This window comes from Branchiostoma floridae, chromosome 13, assembly GCF_000003815.2.
Source record: "Branchiostoma floridae strain S238N-H82 chromosome 13, Bfl_VNyyK, whole genome shotgun sequence".
NCBI classification, from domain to species: Eukaryota; Metazoa; Chordata; class Leptocardii; order Amphioxiformes; family Branchiostomatidae; genus Branchiostoma; species Branchiostoma floridae.
Window position 1 is genome coordinate 15,566,087 of NC_049991.1, and position 20,453 is coordinate 15,586,539.

Below are 20,453 nucleotides of genomic sequence, written 5' to 3' on the forward strand. Positions count from 1 at the left end.
GCGAATCTTAATGTGGTTTGGTCCTTTGGCTAAAAGACCATGTTTCCTGCCACTTGAAAACATGCTTGGTAGACAGACTAAACCTACAGGTATTCTGTTCCCCAACTCTATTCACCTGTTTATTTTAACTGCAAAATAAATCTTACAGTAGTCCCGATAGGCTACCGCTGCCTGGTTCCCTGAATTAAGTAAAATACATAAGTCAATTATACCAAACACACAGGTACAGTTCATCCATTTATTTACATTCATCCACTTGAATTGACAGAAGAAAGGTTCTTTCCTCTTCTCTGAGGATTGCCTTGGTTTTCTTATCAAAAATTAACTGAAGAAGTATATACAAGTCTTTCAAGACATGCTGTACTGTACTTACTAGAAGACTGCATTGGAGTTACTGAGCAACTTTTACATCTTCCAACTCAAATTGCAAAGTGATACAAACCAAAATTCATTCATTTTTACAAACTACAAAGGAAATTATCCATGTTCATAGTATCATACTCCTCAGCAGCATGGCAAACATTGACCCCATCATCTGAAATACTTGGTAAACTCAGGAAGATCAAATGAGGCTTGGGACTGTACCAGTCTACATGGCAGTATTAATTAGCTTTGACTCGTCTCATCCATTGCCTTTAGTAATAAGTGCATACTAAATACACCTGGTGAATGCACATTCAACTAACTTTAATTTTTTTTTCAAATCTAACAAATACTTTTAGACAAAGCAATGGAACAATAGATATTGGCAGTTACTTGTGACCATCAAAGTTTCTACCTTGTTGGTTTAGCCTCCTTTTTTCTCTCCTTGCACAAAACCCACCATAGCAAGCAGTAGGCATTTTCGCTTGCTTGCACTTACACAGGAAGGTTTTAAAGAGGGCAGCCACAGGTGGTATAATTTTCCAAATATAGATTGGCACTTATCTTGATCATCATAACAAATCCGTTCACAGTTCTACGCTTTCACAATGGACTTGACCTTCGAGGAACTATCTTTATTATATTTCAGCCATACCATATATGGTATGGTGAAATATATTGTATTCGTAATGTTTCTTTCTTTCTTTCTTTCTTTCTTTCTCCTGTCAAATCTTCAAAGCGATTCATCTCCGTCGTTCCGTGACCGAATGACCTGAAATTTGGCACAAGGGTAGAGTGGGTCAATACCAAGGTGCTGTTTTCTCAATTTTTTTATATCTGCCTCTAAAATGATTTTATTGAAGTTTAAAGGTCATGTTTTGACCAAAACGGTATATTGTGGCCCCCTGTTCCCTTGAATTACAATGGAATGACCTTAAATTTGGTGTAGATAGGCATTAGATAGTTGGTAAAATGATCCAAGTAAAATTTTGGGCATAAACTACTTTAAAATGCTTAATTTCAGCGCTTTTCTGAGGGGAAATTGGTTTTCTTTCGGCTTCCTGCCGTGAACTCCAGTGACCCCAGAGCCCACACGTGCCAGGTGCCAGCGGTCTGGGGAGAGCGAGAGATAATTACTTTATGGACGCCAGCCAATCAGCGACGAGAAAGGCGAATGCTAGTTAATATTCATAAGCGGGGCCTTGCAATCCCGTATATACACAAATAGATGCATATTACAGCCTTACAGTCCCCTTTGCCGGGTTTGAAATTGTAGTTTGCGAGGATTTGGAGTTCAGACAGGGTCATTTGAGCGGTAGCGGACGGTACGCGTGCATTGAACGTTAGTGTCGATGAATTTACCAACATTCCGCATGGCACTATCAATCATTTTCGGCAGATTTGGACAGGGAAAATTGGACGGCTTGCGTTTAGTTCTGACACGTAAGTTTGACAGTGGCGAGAATGCATGTATTTTTCCCCGAACAAATGTAGGTACTTCTAGCGTTGTTGTTGTTTTTTTTTTACGTAAACTTTGTACATTCAAATTGTAAGTAACTTTAAACTGCCAGAGTTTGAGCCCAATAAAACACTCTCAATACCAGAGTATCACCACTGACCTCCGAAAAGAAACCCCCGAACAAAGTAGAAACACCTATCCTCCAGGTCTCGCACGCTACGAGCAGGAAATTATAACACTCAGACAAGATTACGTCCGATGGCTGATTGCATACAAAGTAAAACAATTTAACAGTGGTATGCAGGGGCATATACTTAACAAAGAATTCGAAGGAAAATGAAATATATAGATAAAGCCAAATCAAGTTAACTTGTTCGTCCTGGGATTTTTCAGAAAAGAAATGAAGCGACAGGGTGGTAAAATTCTTGTAAAATTTCGAGACGTCTCCGTTTATGTAATGGCTCATACAAAACAAGAAGAAGATTGAAGTTTTTAGCTTGAAAAAAACAACAACACTCCTACTACACAGTACCTGCACCTGACAATTATTAAAACGTATGCCCTACTTGCTTAAAAAAAGTTCACTGCAATAATAAATGCACCCACATCACAAGGAGATTATGACGGTACTTAGACCTAGTTATCGAAGTGGAAATTGTTGAATGGCGTCATGTAATTTCATGACGAAAATCTTCTGAATGGAAGATGCGTTTTTTTTTCACTCTCGGAAAAATAGGAGCTGCCGCAATTCTAAAAACCAATCAGTTATGCATAGGCGCTCCTGTGGAAGATTATATTCTTCCATATGGGCCCGGGGCATATTGGGCAAGCTCTGTTTTGACATGGAATCAATTCACAATATTAGTTCTCTTTTGGGGATAACTTACATTAAATATTGCATTTTTGCGCAGGGGTGACTTGGAACAGTCCAATGTTGCGTGGGAATGGGTATGGCTGAAATATGCTGTATTTGCACCCAAGCAAATGTCGGCCTTTCTAGTTCTTTGATTTGTCCTTGTCTTTGTGCTTATGTTTGGTTTTCTTTTTCTTGTGTTTGTGCTTCTTAGTACTACTCTCTGCCTTTTTCTCCTTCTTGTGTTTCTTCTTGTTTTTCTTGTGCTTCTTTTTGTGCTTGGGGCTCCCTGGCGGACTGGGGCTGGCCGAGGTAGCCTGGTCAGGTGCCTGAGAGCCTGCGTCTGTGGCGGTGTCTCCCTCCTCACTCTCAGATTCAGAACTTGAGACGCTGTAGTCTGGCTCGAACTCTGCCTCCTCATGCGTGTAGTCCTTGACTGGGGACAGCTGTGAGAACAAGTTTATTGTTATATAAGAGACAGCAATGTGTTAAAATATTAAGAATCTTACTTCCTCTCTCCTGACTTTTAAACGTAATCTGAAAATCCATCTGTTAATCCATCCGAGCCCCCTGTAGTAGCCACATTTTTTTCTTTTTAATCATATTATCTTAATTCATTCCATTATTTGATTATCCTCATTGCACTATTATCATTTTCTAAGTATTATGCTGATTTATTATTTATTGTTTAAGTCAAACCATTAATTACTTGTTTATCCTTATTGCATCATCATCATTTTCTACATATTACGTTACTTTATCATTCATTGTTAATTCATACCATTAATTACTTGTTTATCCTTATTGTATCATTATTATTCTATGTATTACTTTACTTTATTATTATATATCATAATCAATTTTGTTTAGTTTAAAGGAGGAGGGCTAAGTATAAGCTTCACAAGCTTTTTCCCTCCTCCTGCACCTATTTTATCCATTGTTTTCATTTTGTGTTTTAATGTAATACTTGTGTGCGAATAAATAAACAAACAAAATCAGAAACATGCCTTTCATAAAATGAAACTGCATACAATTGCAAACAAAATGGATGATGGGCATTTTTGTCATTCTTGAGACCAAAGACACATATTTCATTTATACCGGTACATGTCATTTTGACCTTCAAAACTTAAAACTATCTTCTTCAAGATGTTGCATACCCGTGAAGGTGTGTTTGTGCCCTCGGAATCGAAGTCGTCCCGCTCCCACTTGGACAGAGGTAAGGTGATGGTTATCATCTCTTCTGCTGAAGTGCTGGAGGCAGGAGCAACTTGGACATCTTTCTTCACTACGGTAGGGCTGGCACTGGTGGTCTTCAACTACATGGCAAAGTCACAGGATTTCAATAGGAATCATACTCATTTAGAACTGGAGTGTCTGATAGCTTCTCTTTTGTACCTAAGTTCATCGGTATGGTATTAACCATTTTAATACTGTTGACCTATTGCAAGGGCAAGTGTTCCTTTGCAAGAGTAATTTGTAGTATAAGGATTATATTACAATGCTAAACTTTCTTCCCAACTAAGTTGTGCAAGAATCAAAATTTCAACGACCAGTTGCCTTATTCAGAAAAAATCATAACAAAGTCTCTGTTAAGTGATGGCTGGAGTGCCCTATATGGCCCCCTTTATACCTGCTGGATTACTAGTGAATCGCTGATTGAAGAGGATGAAAAATCTGCTACCTGCACAGTCCTGCTAAGTCCCATGGCCTCTGCTCTGGCCTTTTTCTTGGCAGGTGACCCTCCTGTGGAACTGGCACTGGAGTAGCCCACCAGAGACGAGGAGGAGGCGATCGTGTCTGACATCACCGTCACCTTCCTCTTGGTCGTCTTCTCTTTCTTAACCTTCTCTTTGGCAGGAGGCGCCTCGGAGCTGCTAGGCATGTCCTCTTTCAGCTTCACCACACTGCGAGCCTTCTCCTTCCACCTTTCGTCGTCAGACCTTTCTAGCTTGACCTTTCTCTCCTTCCACTTTTCATCATCTGACCTTTCAACCTTGACCTTTTTTGTGGGGACAGGTTCTGGAGGATCGACTTTAATCCTAGCCTTCTCTTCCTGTTTTTTCTCCTTCTTTTTGTCATCCTTTGCAGCAACTTCTGAGGACATATCTGATTGAACACCACCGTTGGCTTCTAGTTCGACCCTGCTGCTGTCTGGTTTGCTTTCTTTTCTCTTTCTCTTACTAGCATGTTTGTCGTGAGACGTTTTACTGGAGGCGTGTTTGTGCTGTCTGTGGGAGCGGCTTTCCTTTGAGGGTTTTGCATCCCCTACTTCCTCCTTGGCTTTCTTCACAGTAGGTTCCTCTGGAGCAGGTTCAGTGGAGGATACTGGAGCAACTTCCTTTTCCTTCCGCAGGGCAACTTCCTTTTCCTTTGACAGGGCAATTTCCTTTTCCTTTGGCGGAGCAACTTTTTCTCCGACAGCAACTTCAGCTTTCCTGACCTCTGCTTCATGTTCTACATCTTGTTTCTGAGCAGTTGATTCAACTTTAGCAGCACTTTCGGTTTCAACGGGGACTTCTGGGTTCCGTCTACTATGTCTGCGCTTGTGTTTGTGATGATGTCTATGTCTACTACTACTACTGACACTGCCCTCCTTGGCTTCCACATTAGCACCAGGTTCAACCTTATCCTTGTTTTCACTGTCTTGACTTGTTGTCGCACTTGTGTCCCTGTCTCTGCCTTCCCTACCACTTCTTCTACTGCGTCTTTCCCGAGAATGTGACTTCTTCACATCCTTTGTTTCTTCAGCTTCCTTAACCTGAGAGTTTGCTTTCTCCTTTGGCTCCCCTTCCACTTCAGTTTTACCCTCATTGCTCTCAGTAACAGTGGGGGACTTCTCCTTCTTGCTAACACTAGCATCTTTGTCTGTTTTATCTGTAGATTTATCCTTCTTGGCATCCTGTTCTGCTGAAGGTTTCTCCTTCCTGCTCTTGTCTGCAGAACCTCTATCCCTCCTGTCCCTGTCTTTTCTACGAGCATCACCCTCCTTGGAAGGACTCCCCCGGTCTCTGTCAGGTCTGGACGAGCGGGGATGGTGCCTGCTGGAGTCCGGAGGCCTTCTTGACGGGGAGGATGTATGTGCATGTGGGGGTGGGGGGAAATCAGGAGGGTAAGGGTAAGGGTATGAGTAAGGATAGGGAGGCGCATGGGGCGAACGGGACCTGTAGAAAGGAGGGGGTGATCTTCCTCGAGGAGGGGAACGTCCCCGGTAGTAATCAAAAGAGGGTGATCTGGGACGACCAGGAGGATAGCCAGGGAATCCTGCACGCTCGTAATAGTAGGGATCGTAGTAGTAGAGATCTGGTGGATAGCCCGGTGGAGCAGGGGGGTAGTGCCTACTGCGCGACCTTGGTGAGGGGGAGCGCGAGTAACGAGCCCCGGCGGACCGCCTCCGTCCACGACGCGGTGGGGAACGTGATCGCGACCGTGGTGGAGGGGATCGCGAGAAGGATCGTCTGAATCTGGGCGATCTTCTGGAACGTCTTGGCGACCGAGAGAAGGACCGTGACCTTGATCGAGACCGCGAACGGGGTCTCGTCCTGGACCGTGACTTTGATCTAGATCTGGATCTTGATCTGGACCTAGATCTAGACTTGGATGATCCTGAGCTGGAGGAAGATGACCAGGAGGAGTGAGATGGAGAGCGACTGTAGGACCGGGACGGGGAGCCCGAGCGGTGCCGCTGCTTCTGGCGGAGCAACTTGTACGCCTCCAGCTCGTTGGCAAAGTCGTTGGTCATCTTGTCTAATTTGGATGTTGCTCCATCTCTGTAACACACAAGACATCAGGGGTACTGAGTGAAAACTCTGATGCTGATACATGCTTTCTGCACAACAAAATAATACTGAATGTAATGTCTGATACTAGTACTTCTATATAACCAAGTTCTTCTTCAAACCACTAATATGTTTTGGTAGACATTCTGCTATCTTACTCAGGGAATAATGACTGACTCCCTATCTTTTAAAATATTTTAATTCATCAGAAAACAAAGGCTGTAAAATGTCCAGCTTTGTATGAAAGTTCATCCGTGATGGTAGTTCACATGATTTGCACTGCGATGGATATATTTGTATGTTATGAATGTCTGTAAGATTATACGTAATTCAGCCTTTTGGCTGCTAGGTACCGTATTCTCATTCCCAATAAACCAATCATCATCATCATCATCATCATTACATAGTACAGAGTTAAAACTTCAAACACAAAAAATTAGCAAATCAAATTTCAGTGCCCTCACCTGTTGGGTGCAGGAGGTGGCTGTCCAGGAAACCCCTGGGGTGGGGTGAGCCCAGGAGGGGGAGGCTGACCAGGGGGGAAGGTTGGCGGCTGGGGGGGACCGGGGACCATGCCTGGTCCCGGGGGAGGGGGGAAGAACGGTGGGGGGTGGGGAGGTGCAGCTGATGATACAGGTACAAATGGTGGGCTGTTGCCTGGCCCGGGAGGAATAACCGGAGGTGGGGGTGGCATTCTCGGGGGAAGGTCTGGTCTAGGTTCCGTGGCTCGGGGCTGGAAGTCTCGATGCGGCCTTGGCCCACGGAAGCGAGGATTAAAGCTGAAGAAAAAAACACAGTGTCAGTTTATTGAAATTTGGGTTTCCTTCTCAGGAAATCAATACCTCAATAAAAAAAATGATCTTTTTAGGACGACATTATTATAGAAAGACCCTGACACACGTGTAACAAAAACACACGAGTATTTAGGAATGTATGGTGAGTTGTGAACCCATCATACTTCCACAACTCTTTATTTATGTATCACAGTACAGCATGTAGTAGTGCATAATGTATAAATTGTGAATGGGCCTCAGTTACTGTCTGTTATACCCCCCTCACATTAGGCGAAAATCAATCGAAGGACGAGTCTGCGAGCTCTAAATTACGAGGAGGCATGACCCTGATGATGCCGACGAAGAAATGGCAGACTTCCCCCTTCTTGTAAGGGCCATGCCTCCACGTAATTCATAGCACGAAGATCATCCTCCGATTGAGTTTCGCATTATGTAAGTAGAGTAAAACACAGAGGAATTGATTCCTATACACAGCTCATTTATCAAGGAACACTCCTTGTGCGACGGTGATACAGAGCTCACGCGCTGTATGAAGTATAATGAGGTCGCAACTACCCATCTCTTCCTGAATACTCTTGTGAAACAGGTACAAATAACACCGTTTCAATGCCCAAACACGCCCCCGCACAAATGTCCGCACATGAGCACAAACAGGTAACTTACCCGCACCTTTCTCCTAAGATAATCCTTTCGCTGGCTGCAAAGAAACGTGGTTCGCCAAGCCTTCCACTTTTTCCCTGTCCAAATCTGCCGGAAAAAGAATTGATAGTGCCATGCGGAATGTTGGGTAAATTTCATCGACACTAACGTCCAATGCACGCGTACGTTCCGCTACCGCTCAAATGACCCTGTCTGAACTCCAAATCCTCGCAAACTACAATTTCAAACCCGGCAAAGGGGACTGTAAGGCTGTAATATGCATCTATTTGTGTATATACGGGATTGCAAGGCCCCGCTTATGAATATTAACTAGCATTCGCCTTTCTCGTCGCTGATTGGCTGGCGTCCATAAAGTAATTATCTCTCGCTCTCCCCAGACCGCTGGCACCTGGCACGTGTGGGCTCTGGGGTCACTGGAGTTCACGGCAGGAAGCCGAAAGAAAACCAATTTCCCCTCAGAAAAGCGCTGAAATTAAGCATTTTAAAGTAGTTTATGCCCAAAATTTTACTTGGATCATTTTACCAACTATCTAATGCCTATCTACACCAAATTTAAGGTCATTCCATTGTAATTCAAGGGAACAGGGGGCCACAATATACCGTTTTGGTCAAAACATGACCTTTAAACTTCAATAAAATCATTTTAGAGGCAGATATAAAAAAATTGAGAAAACAGCACCTTGGTATTGACCCACTCTACCCTTGTGCCAAATTTCAGGTCGCAGACTCGTCGTCCGATCGATTTTCGCCTAATGTGAGGGGGGTATTAGCACATGCCTCTACAGTATGAAGGAACCAGAGTCCTACTTGGAATGCCTTGGGCCTTGGAACCTTCCACGTCCAAACGGGGGTCGAGGACCAGCTGATCGAGGACCCATAGGTCGCGGGCCTGAAGGTCGTGGACCAGGAGGGTGGTCATTCAGAAAATGCAGATTCTGCCCCTGGAAACATCATGAGGGGGGGGAAATAAACAAGGTTACATTTCTGTAAGCTTAGTAGATGGTACATGTGGGTATCTTGCACATGATGCACTTACACATATTCAAAATGACCTTGGTCTCCATAACAAAATACATTCGTGCTTGAAAAGAAATCAAATACGGTCAGTCTGTCTTCACATAAGATCTGAAGTAGCTAAATCCATTCATTAGTAGATAATACTAATAGGGTATCAGTAATCAAAATAAAATTAAGGCCATTGTATCTAACACATTTCTGTTCATTTCTCCAATGGAATAGTCTTAACACCTACCACAACATTGGGTGTCTTGGTGATGGTTGCTATGGGAACACCTGTTGCACCTGAAGAGGAGGGAGCAGTAGATGCTGGGGGAGGCAGCTGCACCTGTGGTTTATCTGGAGGTCTGCAGATACAAAAAATGGAGCTTAAGAATGAATCTAAAAAAGACAATTAACTACAAAGTCTCTTGGTAGGATGTTGTAAGCTGAAATCTGTTTTCAGATTGTGTGTGGTTGGCTAGTTATGAGTGTTTAAAGTTAACCCCCTGTAACCGTGACCTAAAATGAGGATTTTTGAAAAGCGTGAACCATGGTTTCAGTATGTGGCAATTCTATGAATTCTTTTTTTTGTTGTCATCTCTCAAACAAGGATGAACTGAACTGTATCAATTCATGATACCATTACTGTCCTTTTAAAATCTACAAACTGCAAATTCAAACTGTAGGTGCGATGAATGATTTCCATCAGAAATTGCAAAACTTACCTAGATGGAGTTGGGTCAGGCACAGCCTCTTGTTTCTTCAACTTTGCCTTTGTGTAGCCAGTTTCATTCTTAAAGTTGGTCACAGCCTGTGGACACAATAACAGCCAAGATGTATGTCATTTACACAAGTCTACTGAACAAAAATTCTTCTCAATAGACAAAAGGACACTCAAGTCACAAGTACCATGACTGGAAAAGAAGCAGTTCTCTCACCTGTCTAAGGAATTTGTTGGCGATAAGTGAGTCTGGGGAGACGCCCGTCTCATTGCAGGATGGGCAGACGTGTTCCTCTGACTCCAATAGTGAGTTACGAATACCTGCAACAAAAGTGAAGACTGTTACAACAGGTACTTCTGGATTTTGAAAGGAATGCTCAAGTTTATTGACTAGGTTGGTGAGCTGTCTATTCATGAGTATCTGCTACATGTACAACAGACAAGACTAGTAGTAAGCTTAAGTGTTACATCTAAAGGGCAGTCAAAACAGATACAGAAGTATTTTGTTGCTAAACTTCTTGCAACAGCAGGCCTTTTCTGGACCATAACTTATAGAAACTCTACATTGATGAAGAGATTTCCTAGACATTTCCTAAAGGTAAGCAAGACAACAATTACTCAAACAACTGTTAACCAAACTACTTAAAGGCTCGAGTAACTGTTATCTTGTCTATAGAACCTCTTCTTAAACCCAGTCAAGATGTAAGCCTTTTTCAGGTATGAGAGAGGCAACACTACAAATTACAGCATATGTAGACAACCAAACGATATTGAAACCTCCAAGGCTTCATCCACTTACACTCATCACAGAAGCTGTTGCCGCAGCAGGGTATGACCACGGCATCAGACAGCAGGTCTTTACACAGCATACACAGCAGCTCCTGTGGGATGCTGTTGTCCTCCTCTGGAACCACCTCCTGCTCCTGGGACGGCAGGAAGGGGGGACGCTCCTTCTTCCCCTCCTTGTAGGCTTGCCTGTGGGTGACATTGTATCGGGTTAGAAATGGATGATTCTGATTTGTTAATGGTAACTTAAAATAGGCAATTTTCCCGGTCACAAGTCAACCGCTAAAATTTCATCATCGCAAATATTTGATCTAAAATTTGAGAGCAATACATCAATGAAGGATAGACATCCACCTCCAACCTAACAAAAAGATGTTAAAAATGGTACAGGCCTGTGCATATATATGCAAGTCTGTACTATAGACTTGTCCATATTTAAAATTTTTCAAGCAATACTCCGAATATGTGAGTGGCAAATAAAGTACATTAATCCAGAAATCAGCCCTTACTCATCTATAGTGGGTACTGCGTATTCTCCTGTGGCTGTGAGGAGGGCTCCCTTGGCCCCGGGACCCGACACAGTCGTCATGAAGCTCCGTGGGATGCCAGTGCTCCGCTTCACTCGTGGGCCCAAGTAGTTTCCCTCCGTCTGAAACAAGGTTATCATTGTCAATCATTGTGGTGAAGGCTTTCAAACAACCAGCTTGTATCAATTTTAAAATGGCTATCTTTTATTTCTGGCAATCTGGGTCTGAATGGGATAGGGAATGATCCCAAGCAGCCTTTGTAAACCCTACTTCTAATATTAGGTCCGTTAGTCCTCACTTTTACTCACAAATGATGTTTTGTAACAGATAACTTTGTGTCAGCCTGAGTCTTGTTAAGCATTGACAATCCAGTACAAAAACTGGTGTTCACTCGTCTTCACTGTAAGTACAAAAAACAAAATGTATTAGCCTGGACTTACAGGAGGCACAGGGCAGTCCCGGATGAAGTGGCCGGGTTTCTGGCAGCGGAAGCACACGTAGGTGGATGGTGGGGGTCCCTGGTGGTTCTGGTAAGGCCTTCCTGGTCTCCTCACATACCTTAACACAAATAACCAAGTAGATGTATATAAAAATTTACATATTAACCGAGATTGTCTCAATCATGATGTTTCTGACTTAGGGGAAGATGCTGTTCCAGTTCTGGCTCAAAGCAATCTTGTTCATAAAAAAGGACACATATTCCAATACATAGAGTCAACTCATGATATCTGTAAAATTTACAGAACATGAAAAAAAGTATGACAGACAGCAATGTTATCAGCATGTGGGAATCATAATGAGTATGGATCGCAATCTTTTGACCTTAGTCAGGACTTTGTCAGGTCTAAAAGCAGAGTCTCGGTGGTTAGTATCGGTTATCATTTGTCAAATCTGCCTCCAACGCAGACGTTAGAAATTCTGACCACTACTACACCCGACAAAACCTCTGTTTGGATAATAGTCTGTACTGAGGTAACACGGACTTTGTGTCATTTATCTGTCCTCAATCACCCTTTCTAGATTTTCTAACCCTACCTTACAATATGCATACTTACGTTGAAGGATCATAGTCTTTGGTAGACTGTGACATCATGGCCTTGATTTTCTCATCCTCCGTGGCATCAGCACTGACCAGATCTGTCATCTACAAGTATCAGTGTGGAAGAAGAGAGGTCAATCTGTCTCCAGTGCCTTCGCAGTAATTTTAAAATTTAAGAGAAACTCTTCTGACACACCTACATACCAGGGCTGTCTCCAGGACCCGTCCTTCCGTCCCGGGACAAAAATTTGCTTCTTGGGACGGAAAATACTTTCATCCCATACGTCCCCAAAATAACATGAAACTATTGAAAAGGTACTTTTATGAACTTAAAATGTCAACAACATGGGCTCCCAAACAATGAATAGGACTGAAACCACTTGAAGCTGGAGACGGCCCTACATATGAAGGAAAAAGTAGGCAAAACACATTTGGCATAAAGATGGTGGACAGTACTTTACCTTGCCCATGGATGATTTGCTTGGTCCAGGTTGGAAGTCCATCTGAAGTGGGCAGATAACAAGATACAGATCCCTCTAGCATAGTCTATGATTGCATCAACATATTCTTGCCTGGCAAACCATTTCATACAGTGACCAATTCAAGGGAATACATTCAAGTATGTAGCCATAGTACCATCCTCCGTATTGACTGCTGACTCAATCCTTTCGCTTGCTAACCACAGAGGCAACCACCTTGGTTGGCATGCAAAAGGATTGAGCCAGCAGTCACTACAGAGGATGGTACTCAGGCTAACACCTAAGTTCTTGGATGCAACAGGCTACCAACCTACCTGTACTCGGTTCTAACTGCCATACTTACCACATGTACAGGGTCATGGAGACTTTTCAATCAAAATGAGACAACATGAGGCACTGATTCAATCATGGAAGTGACAAATTACCTGTTTTGCTGGCATTCTCATTCTTTTCTGTTCACAACCATCCCACTACTAGTATTTTCTACCATTAGCTTTCTCGATGCCAAACTCCATGACGTTTGTGACATTGATGATACACAAGTACAAAATGGTGAACACTCAATGCTTTAGATAGTTTTCCAAACTTTTTGAGACTAAAATGTTTTGCAATAGAATGAAAGTTCACCCTGTACGAAAAACTGTCACTTGGGACTTGATGAAGTTATCCAAGCGCACTTCGCATAATTAAGTGAAATTCTGCAAAAAGGTTGCTGGTTGTGAATTCATTGATACATAATCTGTTGGAGAATAACACTCCCTTTTGGAGTCTGGCGAGGTATGTAATTTAGTCATTCAGACTAGCCAATAGTTGTCATGTATTGACAGATATATTTTAGCCATGGTATTTCAAGCTAAATTTCAAGCATAACAAAGATTTTAACGTCTTTCCTTTCTGTTTCTAACCGGTAAAACAAGTTTCTGGTAAGTATGTACGTCCTGCGTAAGACACCGCACTGAAAACGTAAAAAAAAAAAAAAAAGCAGCATTTTATCAAAATTTTTTGCTTTGTCATGATCTTCAGGAGATTTAGCAATACTGAGGTGGCCTCGAGTCAAGCCTTGCTACCGTAGCTTTGGTCCGCTGCACAGTCACTACTCTACTCTCCAAAAAGCAGAGGATAGACTCGGGCTGGTTTTTAACTTAAGGTGTTTTTACGGCACAAAATAGAAAGCCTGATAAAAACACCTAAAGAAAAGTTTAAAAAACAGCCCAAGCCTATTCTCTGCTTGGAGAGTACGTGACTCCAACTGTCGGTGGACCTAAGCCAAGAAGACTAAATCAAAGTTAGCATCAAGGGGCTTCATAACGATTGTCTCTAGCTCAGCTTTTTCATCCGCAATGCAGAAACGAGCATAATTACAGGCAGCATGCAGAAAAGTGAAATTTAGGAACCATGGTACTATCCATTAGAGCGTGCAACAAATTTTACAGAGCTGCGAATACCAGATCGGCTTTTAACAGGACCTGTTCTCAGTTTTCAGTGGCAAGACTGCTGTATCCATGGGTCCAAAAAATATCCATTCGTCACCTGGAGCCAAAATGATATTGTTTTGAAGTTTGGGCCCATGGATACAGTCATGCAGATCTGCCTCCAGATTACCACCAGCATTTAATCAGCTGCCAAAGGGAGATTTTCTTTGTTGCACCCGTGTTACACTGCTATCGCCATTTTCAACAATACCAATTTTTTATTTTTAGACACTCCTAAAATAATTCTTTCAATCCTGCGCAGTAAGGTTGCGAAGACAGCAGATATACATAAAAGAGTATCAAAATGTGTTTCTTTTATGAGCAAGTCTTCATGGTTTTTACTGAAGCTTTCATCAACTATGTATGTCTGGCATCCAGCTTGACTTTACGCGCATACAGAGGACCAGGGAGGAAAATTGACCCAGAGGATTGAAAAGCCTCTTGCAGAGCAAAAGCTCAGACAGAAAATTCAGCTCAGACAGAAGACTTCACATCAAAGTTTATTCATTCTCAAAGAACAATGTTCTCATCAATGAAGAGACTGCCAGAAGACGTGTTCTGGCTTACCTGACGGTGTCATCAATGGTGGGTCTTCTTCGCGTGGACGGACTAGTCTTTAACTCTTTGCACACAATACTTCATCTGACATATGTGCAAAGCATCTTGCTTGTTAGACTTTTATAGTACTTATACAAGTACGTGCCACACAGAATTTAGCCAATCCTCAACAGAAGATAGGTTAAATATTCTGATGACATAACACTAAAATATACAGCAACATGGTAGACAAACAAACTGTGCCACTGCTAGCACTATGCTACCATGAGAACATACTGCCACTGTGGTAATTCAGTTACCTCTGTCAAGAATACCTCCAATCAAAAATTAACATTGAGATATAGTGGGTTCTAACAATGTGCTAGATAATTAATGCATTTTAAATGACCTGGGTTACACTTACAACTTGTTTATACATGTACTAGACCCCCTGATGCAGCCAAAAAGTTGTAGAAGGGCATAGGCCTTGGCTTCTAGCTCAAAACCTCACCGACTTCTACAATCTACTAGCTTGAAAACGAGGTCTGATAATAACTAGGTACAGCTTCAACACACATGTAAAAATCTGTTTCAAAGGCATGTACATGTTGGAATTAGTACGAATGTCTCCATCTTGTCATAGATTACTGGTTCAACGTCTTAACAGAACCATCTTGCTGTGTGGTGCACACCCAGGTATATAAAATGCAACATGACTGTATTGAACCAAAGCACAATATTTTCAGATAATATTCAACAATCTTATTATTCAATACAGAGAAATTTGCATACTATGTTGATGGTGCCATCCAGATGTTTCAAAGATTAAATAAACACTCACATATTTGCAACAAACATACACCCTTCTGTTATTGAACATCACACCATCAAAAAATCATTCACATCAGTGGGAGTCACAATTAGATTACTATTACTACATTGTAGTACCTTCCAACTTTAACAAAAACTTTAAGTCTGAAGAATGACTTTTTGATGGTACAATAGAGTCAATTCCAAGTCACCGAGATGGTTTTGAAATAATATTTGTAATAAGTTTGAACTATTTTGAGTAAAAGAACATTTCAGTCACTAAAGTTCGAAATTGTTCAAACATTTCAAAATGAAAGTTTAAACATGTTTGAACCTTTTTTATATTTGTTGTAACATTTGGGAAAGTAATGATATCATTATCTCTTTATTTAGAACAATTTTCAAACATCTATGTGTTTTTGTTATTGTTCCAACATGTTCCAACATTTTGTGTCATTTTTTCCCTCCATAAAAACTTTTATTGACCCCATAAACAAAGCTGCTAAGCTTGGTCCTTTGTTTGGCTCTTCTATTTTTAGATTTTCTTTAGTATACACTGGTGAGTCTTTTGTGAGAAGGTGGCAGACAGACATAATTTCCTGCACTTGGCAGGGATGTGTGAATTGCCCTCTTCCCAGCCCACTGACCCAGTTTCATCATATTGTTTCCATGTTCGAACATGTGATCACAAATGATGCATCTATGTTGGAACAGTTTAGAAAGTAACAGAAATAATGCATTTGATGTTAGAAATGTTTCTAACATGTTTGAATACTATAGAAACATTTAGAACGTCACATAGATGTTGTAAATAGTTCTAAACAGTTACCTATCACAGTTAGATTGTTACAAAGATTTCCAAATTGTTAGAACAAAAGGCAAGAAACACCCTCTCGGTAATATGGAATCGACTCTACTCAAAAACAAAAATGGTATACTTGAGTAACTGGACGCAAATGTGTATGTATAATTTAAATGTAAAAGTAATACTATCACTGTTGTACTTTGGTTCTATACAAAGCTTGTTTGCTACTTAGTTGTCACATCCTATTTGTTCTTAAGTAGCTACAAAGCAACAGCAGTTGGTCAACTCTGGACTGCAACTAACGTTACTATTACTTTACAATAACATAACTTTCCAATAACAAGATGTGTAGAGAGTCTATCATAAAAGATTTCTGCATTAGCTTTTTTTATGAACAAAACAAAAAAGATACATGTATACCTTAATGTATTACTATACCTTACTATATTGCTTACGGAAGCATTAGCAGAAATACGCTTCATAACGAGCACAAAAATAAGATGTACTGAAGTAGGAATCAAGAATGTTACTTATCATTTGACAAAATTAAGAAACCATACATGTCTTTCATATCAGCTATCAGAGAACACACTCTAAACTGTCACTCTAAAGGTAAAACCTATTCATATGTTGTGTAAGTAGTATGTGTTCAAAGTGAGGTTGCATTTCTAGCCATTTGTCACAAAGAAGCAACCTGAGGTAAACTTACTACAGCTTAGCACACTAATATCTGAGTAAGCTTCGTTTAAAATAGCACTGTAAATACAGTAAGACACTTGAATGAAAACTTGGTAAGTCAAAGGAACAGAGCGGAGTGATAGCTTAGCTGTCACTACTTATTCCTTCAATAACTCATTTTCATGCTTGCAAATTATAAATTGACAGTCACTGAATTATGAAAGCATGAACTACTACCATTAGATGTTGTAGTGCCCAAGTACAAGCATTTGGGCAGTGCTGGTCTCACTGTGAGTTTCCAATCATTCAGAGACCTTTTATTCAAGATTCTTGATACATATGATGGTCACATTATAATGAAAAAAAATCAAGGTTCATGTTATCAATTCATCACTACCTTTCATGACTTGCGTTTACTTTATATTATATAAAATGGACAAAGAATTTTGAGACAGTTCACAAAACATACAGTTCACCAATCATACATACAGAAGACAGTTCAGATGGGCTCAGAAGATACTCTTCTTATGACCAAGTGAAACTGATACTTGTAAGTTGTACTGTTGACAACAGTATAACAAAGTGCACAACTGCACACAGACAGTGGTTAACTGGTTTCACTCATTCAAGTTTATTGTCCACAAACTGCTGTGAAATATAAAGATACCTGCTAGGATCTTATCCTAGACCAAGCCTTTTCAACACACACAGATGTATTGGGACAAAACAGCACAATCATTATCAACTGATAACTTGAAGTACAATAAATGGCCCTGAAGAAGGCCTTAAATTCAAGTCTATCATCTTTGCAGATTACACTACTTTGCAACTAAGCCATACCTAGGAATCACATAAACACAGAGCCTATCTTGTGAGTTATGACAACTATTGGTCAATAGAAATGTGCAATATCACCAGTCAAGTATTCATAGATAATATCAATGTAATAGAAAAAATACACAAACAGAACAACTTGCTTTTATTGAGTATAGTTCTTATTTAATGACGTTGAAGCGGAAAAGTGTGCAGTGTATTATCTATCATATTGTCAAGCAAAGACAGTCAGATACACAGAAAGTGCCACTAATGAAGGAATAGCCTACATGACATCATTTTGAGTACATCCACTCACAGCTGTATATCAATAGACTCAGAAACACAGGGAGTGGACACACTACAAAATGACTTTGGGACTTATCAAAGAAACCACTGCCAAATCACATCTACATAGCACAAGCAAAATAATAATATTCCACACAGTGGATACATCATTGGAAATATTCCATTACGTTTAACATACAGAAGTGAAATATCACTTAGTTTCTTCTTTGATAACATAGCAATGTTATCATTCTTTATGTATACCAAGACTGAACAAAGATCTTATCTTGTATGTATTATTTGGTCTCTTAATTATCTTATACCTGTACATATCTAGTGATAGAATTGTAGCAAAGATACCTACTGGCTTCATGCTGGAACCTGCTACAACATTGGTACTCCTGAAATCAAACAACAAGAGATAAGCAAAATTGACAACACTAGCACTGTTCAAGTACAAAAACGACTTAAAACAAGAAATCACATGCTGAAATATCCTGACTCCATTTCTGCAGTTAATAAAAAAATCTCCCTTGTGACAAAATTGTGAGTAAGGAAAACCTGATTTATTGAACATCTAAATTCTCTTATGATAAAAATGCCACATGAATCCTAGAACTGTAGAAGTTTTTAACATTTTCTTTGGGCTATAGTCAGGCTTTTAGCTAGGATTTTTTCATAGGGTGTCCAAATTTCTTGCCATTAGGCGAGCGCTGCAGGCGCAAGTATAGTAGGGGGTCTGGGGACATCCTCACTCAGAAAATTCTGAAATTTATAACTCTCTGAAACATCATTTCCCACATTTTGAGGTGCAAATTTTGGGGAATGAAGCAAATTTACTGTCAGACAGGCCACATGTGACCTGCAGCATCCCTGGTCAATCAGAATTTCATGCTTGTCAGAGGATCTGCTCCCCAGTGTAAGGGTGTACAATTTGTGTAATTTTTCTAACAGGGTGTACATTGTACGCCTGTACACCTACCTGGCTAAAAGCCTGGCTATAGTTCTTAAATATGAATCATCTTTTATTGATAAATATGTAGAATCCTTAACAGAAAAATGACTCGTCATTTTAAAATTTTCTTTCAAATCATCTTACGTTGGTTGGATTTTCGTTTTGACGGCACCTCCGAGTGGAATCCTGCGGACAATCACGGATGAATTCTTCGGGATCAGGCTGACCTCATCCTTGTATTCTGAAAAAACAAACAAGGATGCTGGTAAACAACTAATCACATGATGCGGCTATGTATTGGAATGACATATGGTAAGATTTTATAATGTAGGTGCCATGTATAACATTAAGCCTTTTCACAGAAGACAGAGCGCCTGTGCTCCAACAGGAATTCTTGGTAATATTACAAAGGTAAAGGCCCCGAAAAGAAAACAAAACCCGTTGGGATATTGTTATAAGGAAATCAAAACAATGGTCCAGACAAGGGCCGTTTTCATCATTTTTTGGGCCTTTAAAAAGGTATAATATTACCTAGAATTCCTGTTACCACACTGTCACATGCGGTCTCATCTCTGTGAAAGGGCTTATTGGAATGATGTATGGTAAGATTTTATCATGTAAATGCCATGTATAACACTAACAGGTGGTTTTGTCACAATGATCAAAAACCACATACCACTTGTTAACTGCAAGCCGATGAAAATGCTTTTTTTCCTACCCCTGAAAATAGATTTCCGGCCTAATTAAAGGTATCGTAGGCAGAAATTTAAACCCAACTACATCTAAAATATCCCAAAAATCATTCAGAGCACGCACCTTCTTTGGTCTGTGCGTTGGTGACCTGCAGGTCAAAGTCAGGACTCTTCCCAATCTTCTTCTGGAGCAGGATGGCCTTCTTCAGGTCCCCAAGGGAGATGTTCAAGCCGTCAAACGTCACTTTGCTGTAGTCCAGCTGACTGTGAAACTTGTAGTGGACACACGACATGGTGATCCTCTGGTGATGACCTTCCTTTCTAGAAGCTCAAGTTAGCTGTAGACCTTCGCACGTGCCACTGCAAGATGAGTCTTCTAGATCTCTCACGACCGCTCGTCGGTTTTCTTACAAGTTCCCAGTACAAGCTTAAAGTCAGGGCTTGTTTCTTAAACACTAACGATAACAACAAACCTGTTCTTGGAAACCACCAGCCTCAACAAGAAGATGCAACAAAGAAAGGCAGTTCCGCCATGTTGGATACTGTGACAAGCTTGCCACACAAAGAACAGTCGACAAAAATACACCTCTCTCACTTTTCAGGTCATGTTCACAATGTCAAAACATTCCAGTGGATCAAAAGATGATACTTAAGTCTGAATCTCTCACGGACACCTAAGCCTTGTCTGGAACAAACGCACAGATCGACAAAACGTGGGCAGCTAAACAAGATACTGTGTCTTCCTCGCTGTTGTCGAACTTGTCGTCTGTGACGTTCGTTTCGAGGACAACATATCTCCTCTAATATGCTGCCTGATGAAAGCAATACAACAGAATACAACGTAAATTTTAACAGCTAAATGTATAAAATATACACAGCTAAAGTATTTAGCTATAAAATACTTATGTTTTATGGTACATTTGAATACTCAAAGAGACTTTGCT

At 40.8% G+C, this 20,453-nt stretch overlaps 1 protein-coding gene across 1 annotated transcript; it reads right to left on the bottom strand.

The window, feature by feature from the left end:
• Positions 1-224: 224 nt before the first annotated feature.
• Positions 225-20,298, bottom strand: LOC118429265 (E3 ubiquitin-protein ligase RBBP6-like). The gene is made up of 17 exons (XM_035839739.1): positions 19,634-20,298; positions 18,962-19,058; positions 18,227-18,263; positions 12,442-12,483; positions 11,997-12,085; positions 11,382-11,499; positions 10,924-11,063; positions 10,428-10,603; positions 9,846-9,949; positions 9,633-9,718; positions 9,161-9,272; positions 8,716-8,849; positions 6,919-7,233; positions 4,360-6,445; positions 3,836-3,994; positions 2,823-3,121; positions 225-1,001 (listed from the first exon to the last, which is right to left on the bottom strand). The coding sequence occupies exons 1-17, from the start codon at positions 19,800-19,802 to the stop codon at positions 959-961; spliced, it is 4,206 nt and encodes a 1,401-aa protein (XP_035695632.1). The 5' UTR covers positions 19,803-20,298; the 3' UTR covers positions 225-958.
• Between the last annotated feature and the right edge of the window lie 155 nt (positions 20,299-20,453).

Excerpts from the sequence above, each read along its gene's own strand:
- LOC118429265 (XM_035839739.1), bottom strand. The coding sequence starts at position 19,802 with ATGTCGTGTGTCCACTACAAGTTTCACAGTCAGCTGGACTACAGCAAA. Across the intron at positions 9,273-9,632 it reads CCTGACCCAACTCCATCTAG|ACCTCCAGATAAACCACAGG; the intron begins GTAAGTTTTGCA and ends TTGTATCTGCAG. Across the intron at positions 8,850-9,160 it reads CCAAGACACCCAATGTTGTG|GGGCAGAATCTGCATTTTCT; the intron begins GTAGGTGTTAAG and ends TGATGTTTCCAG.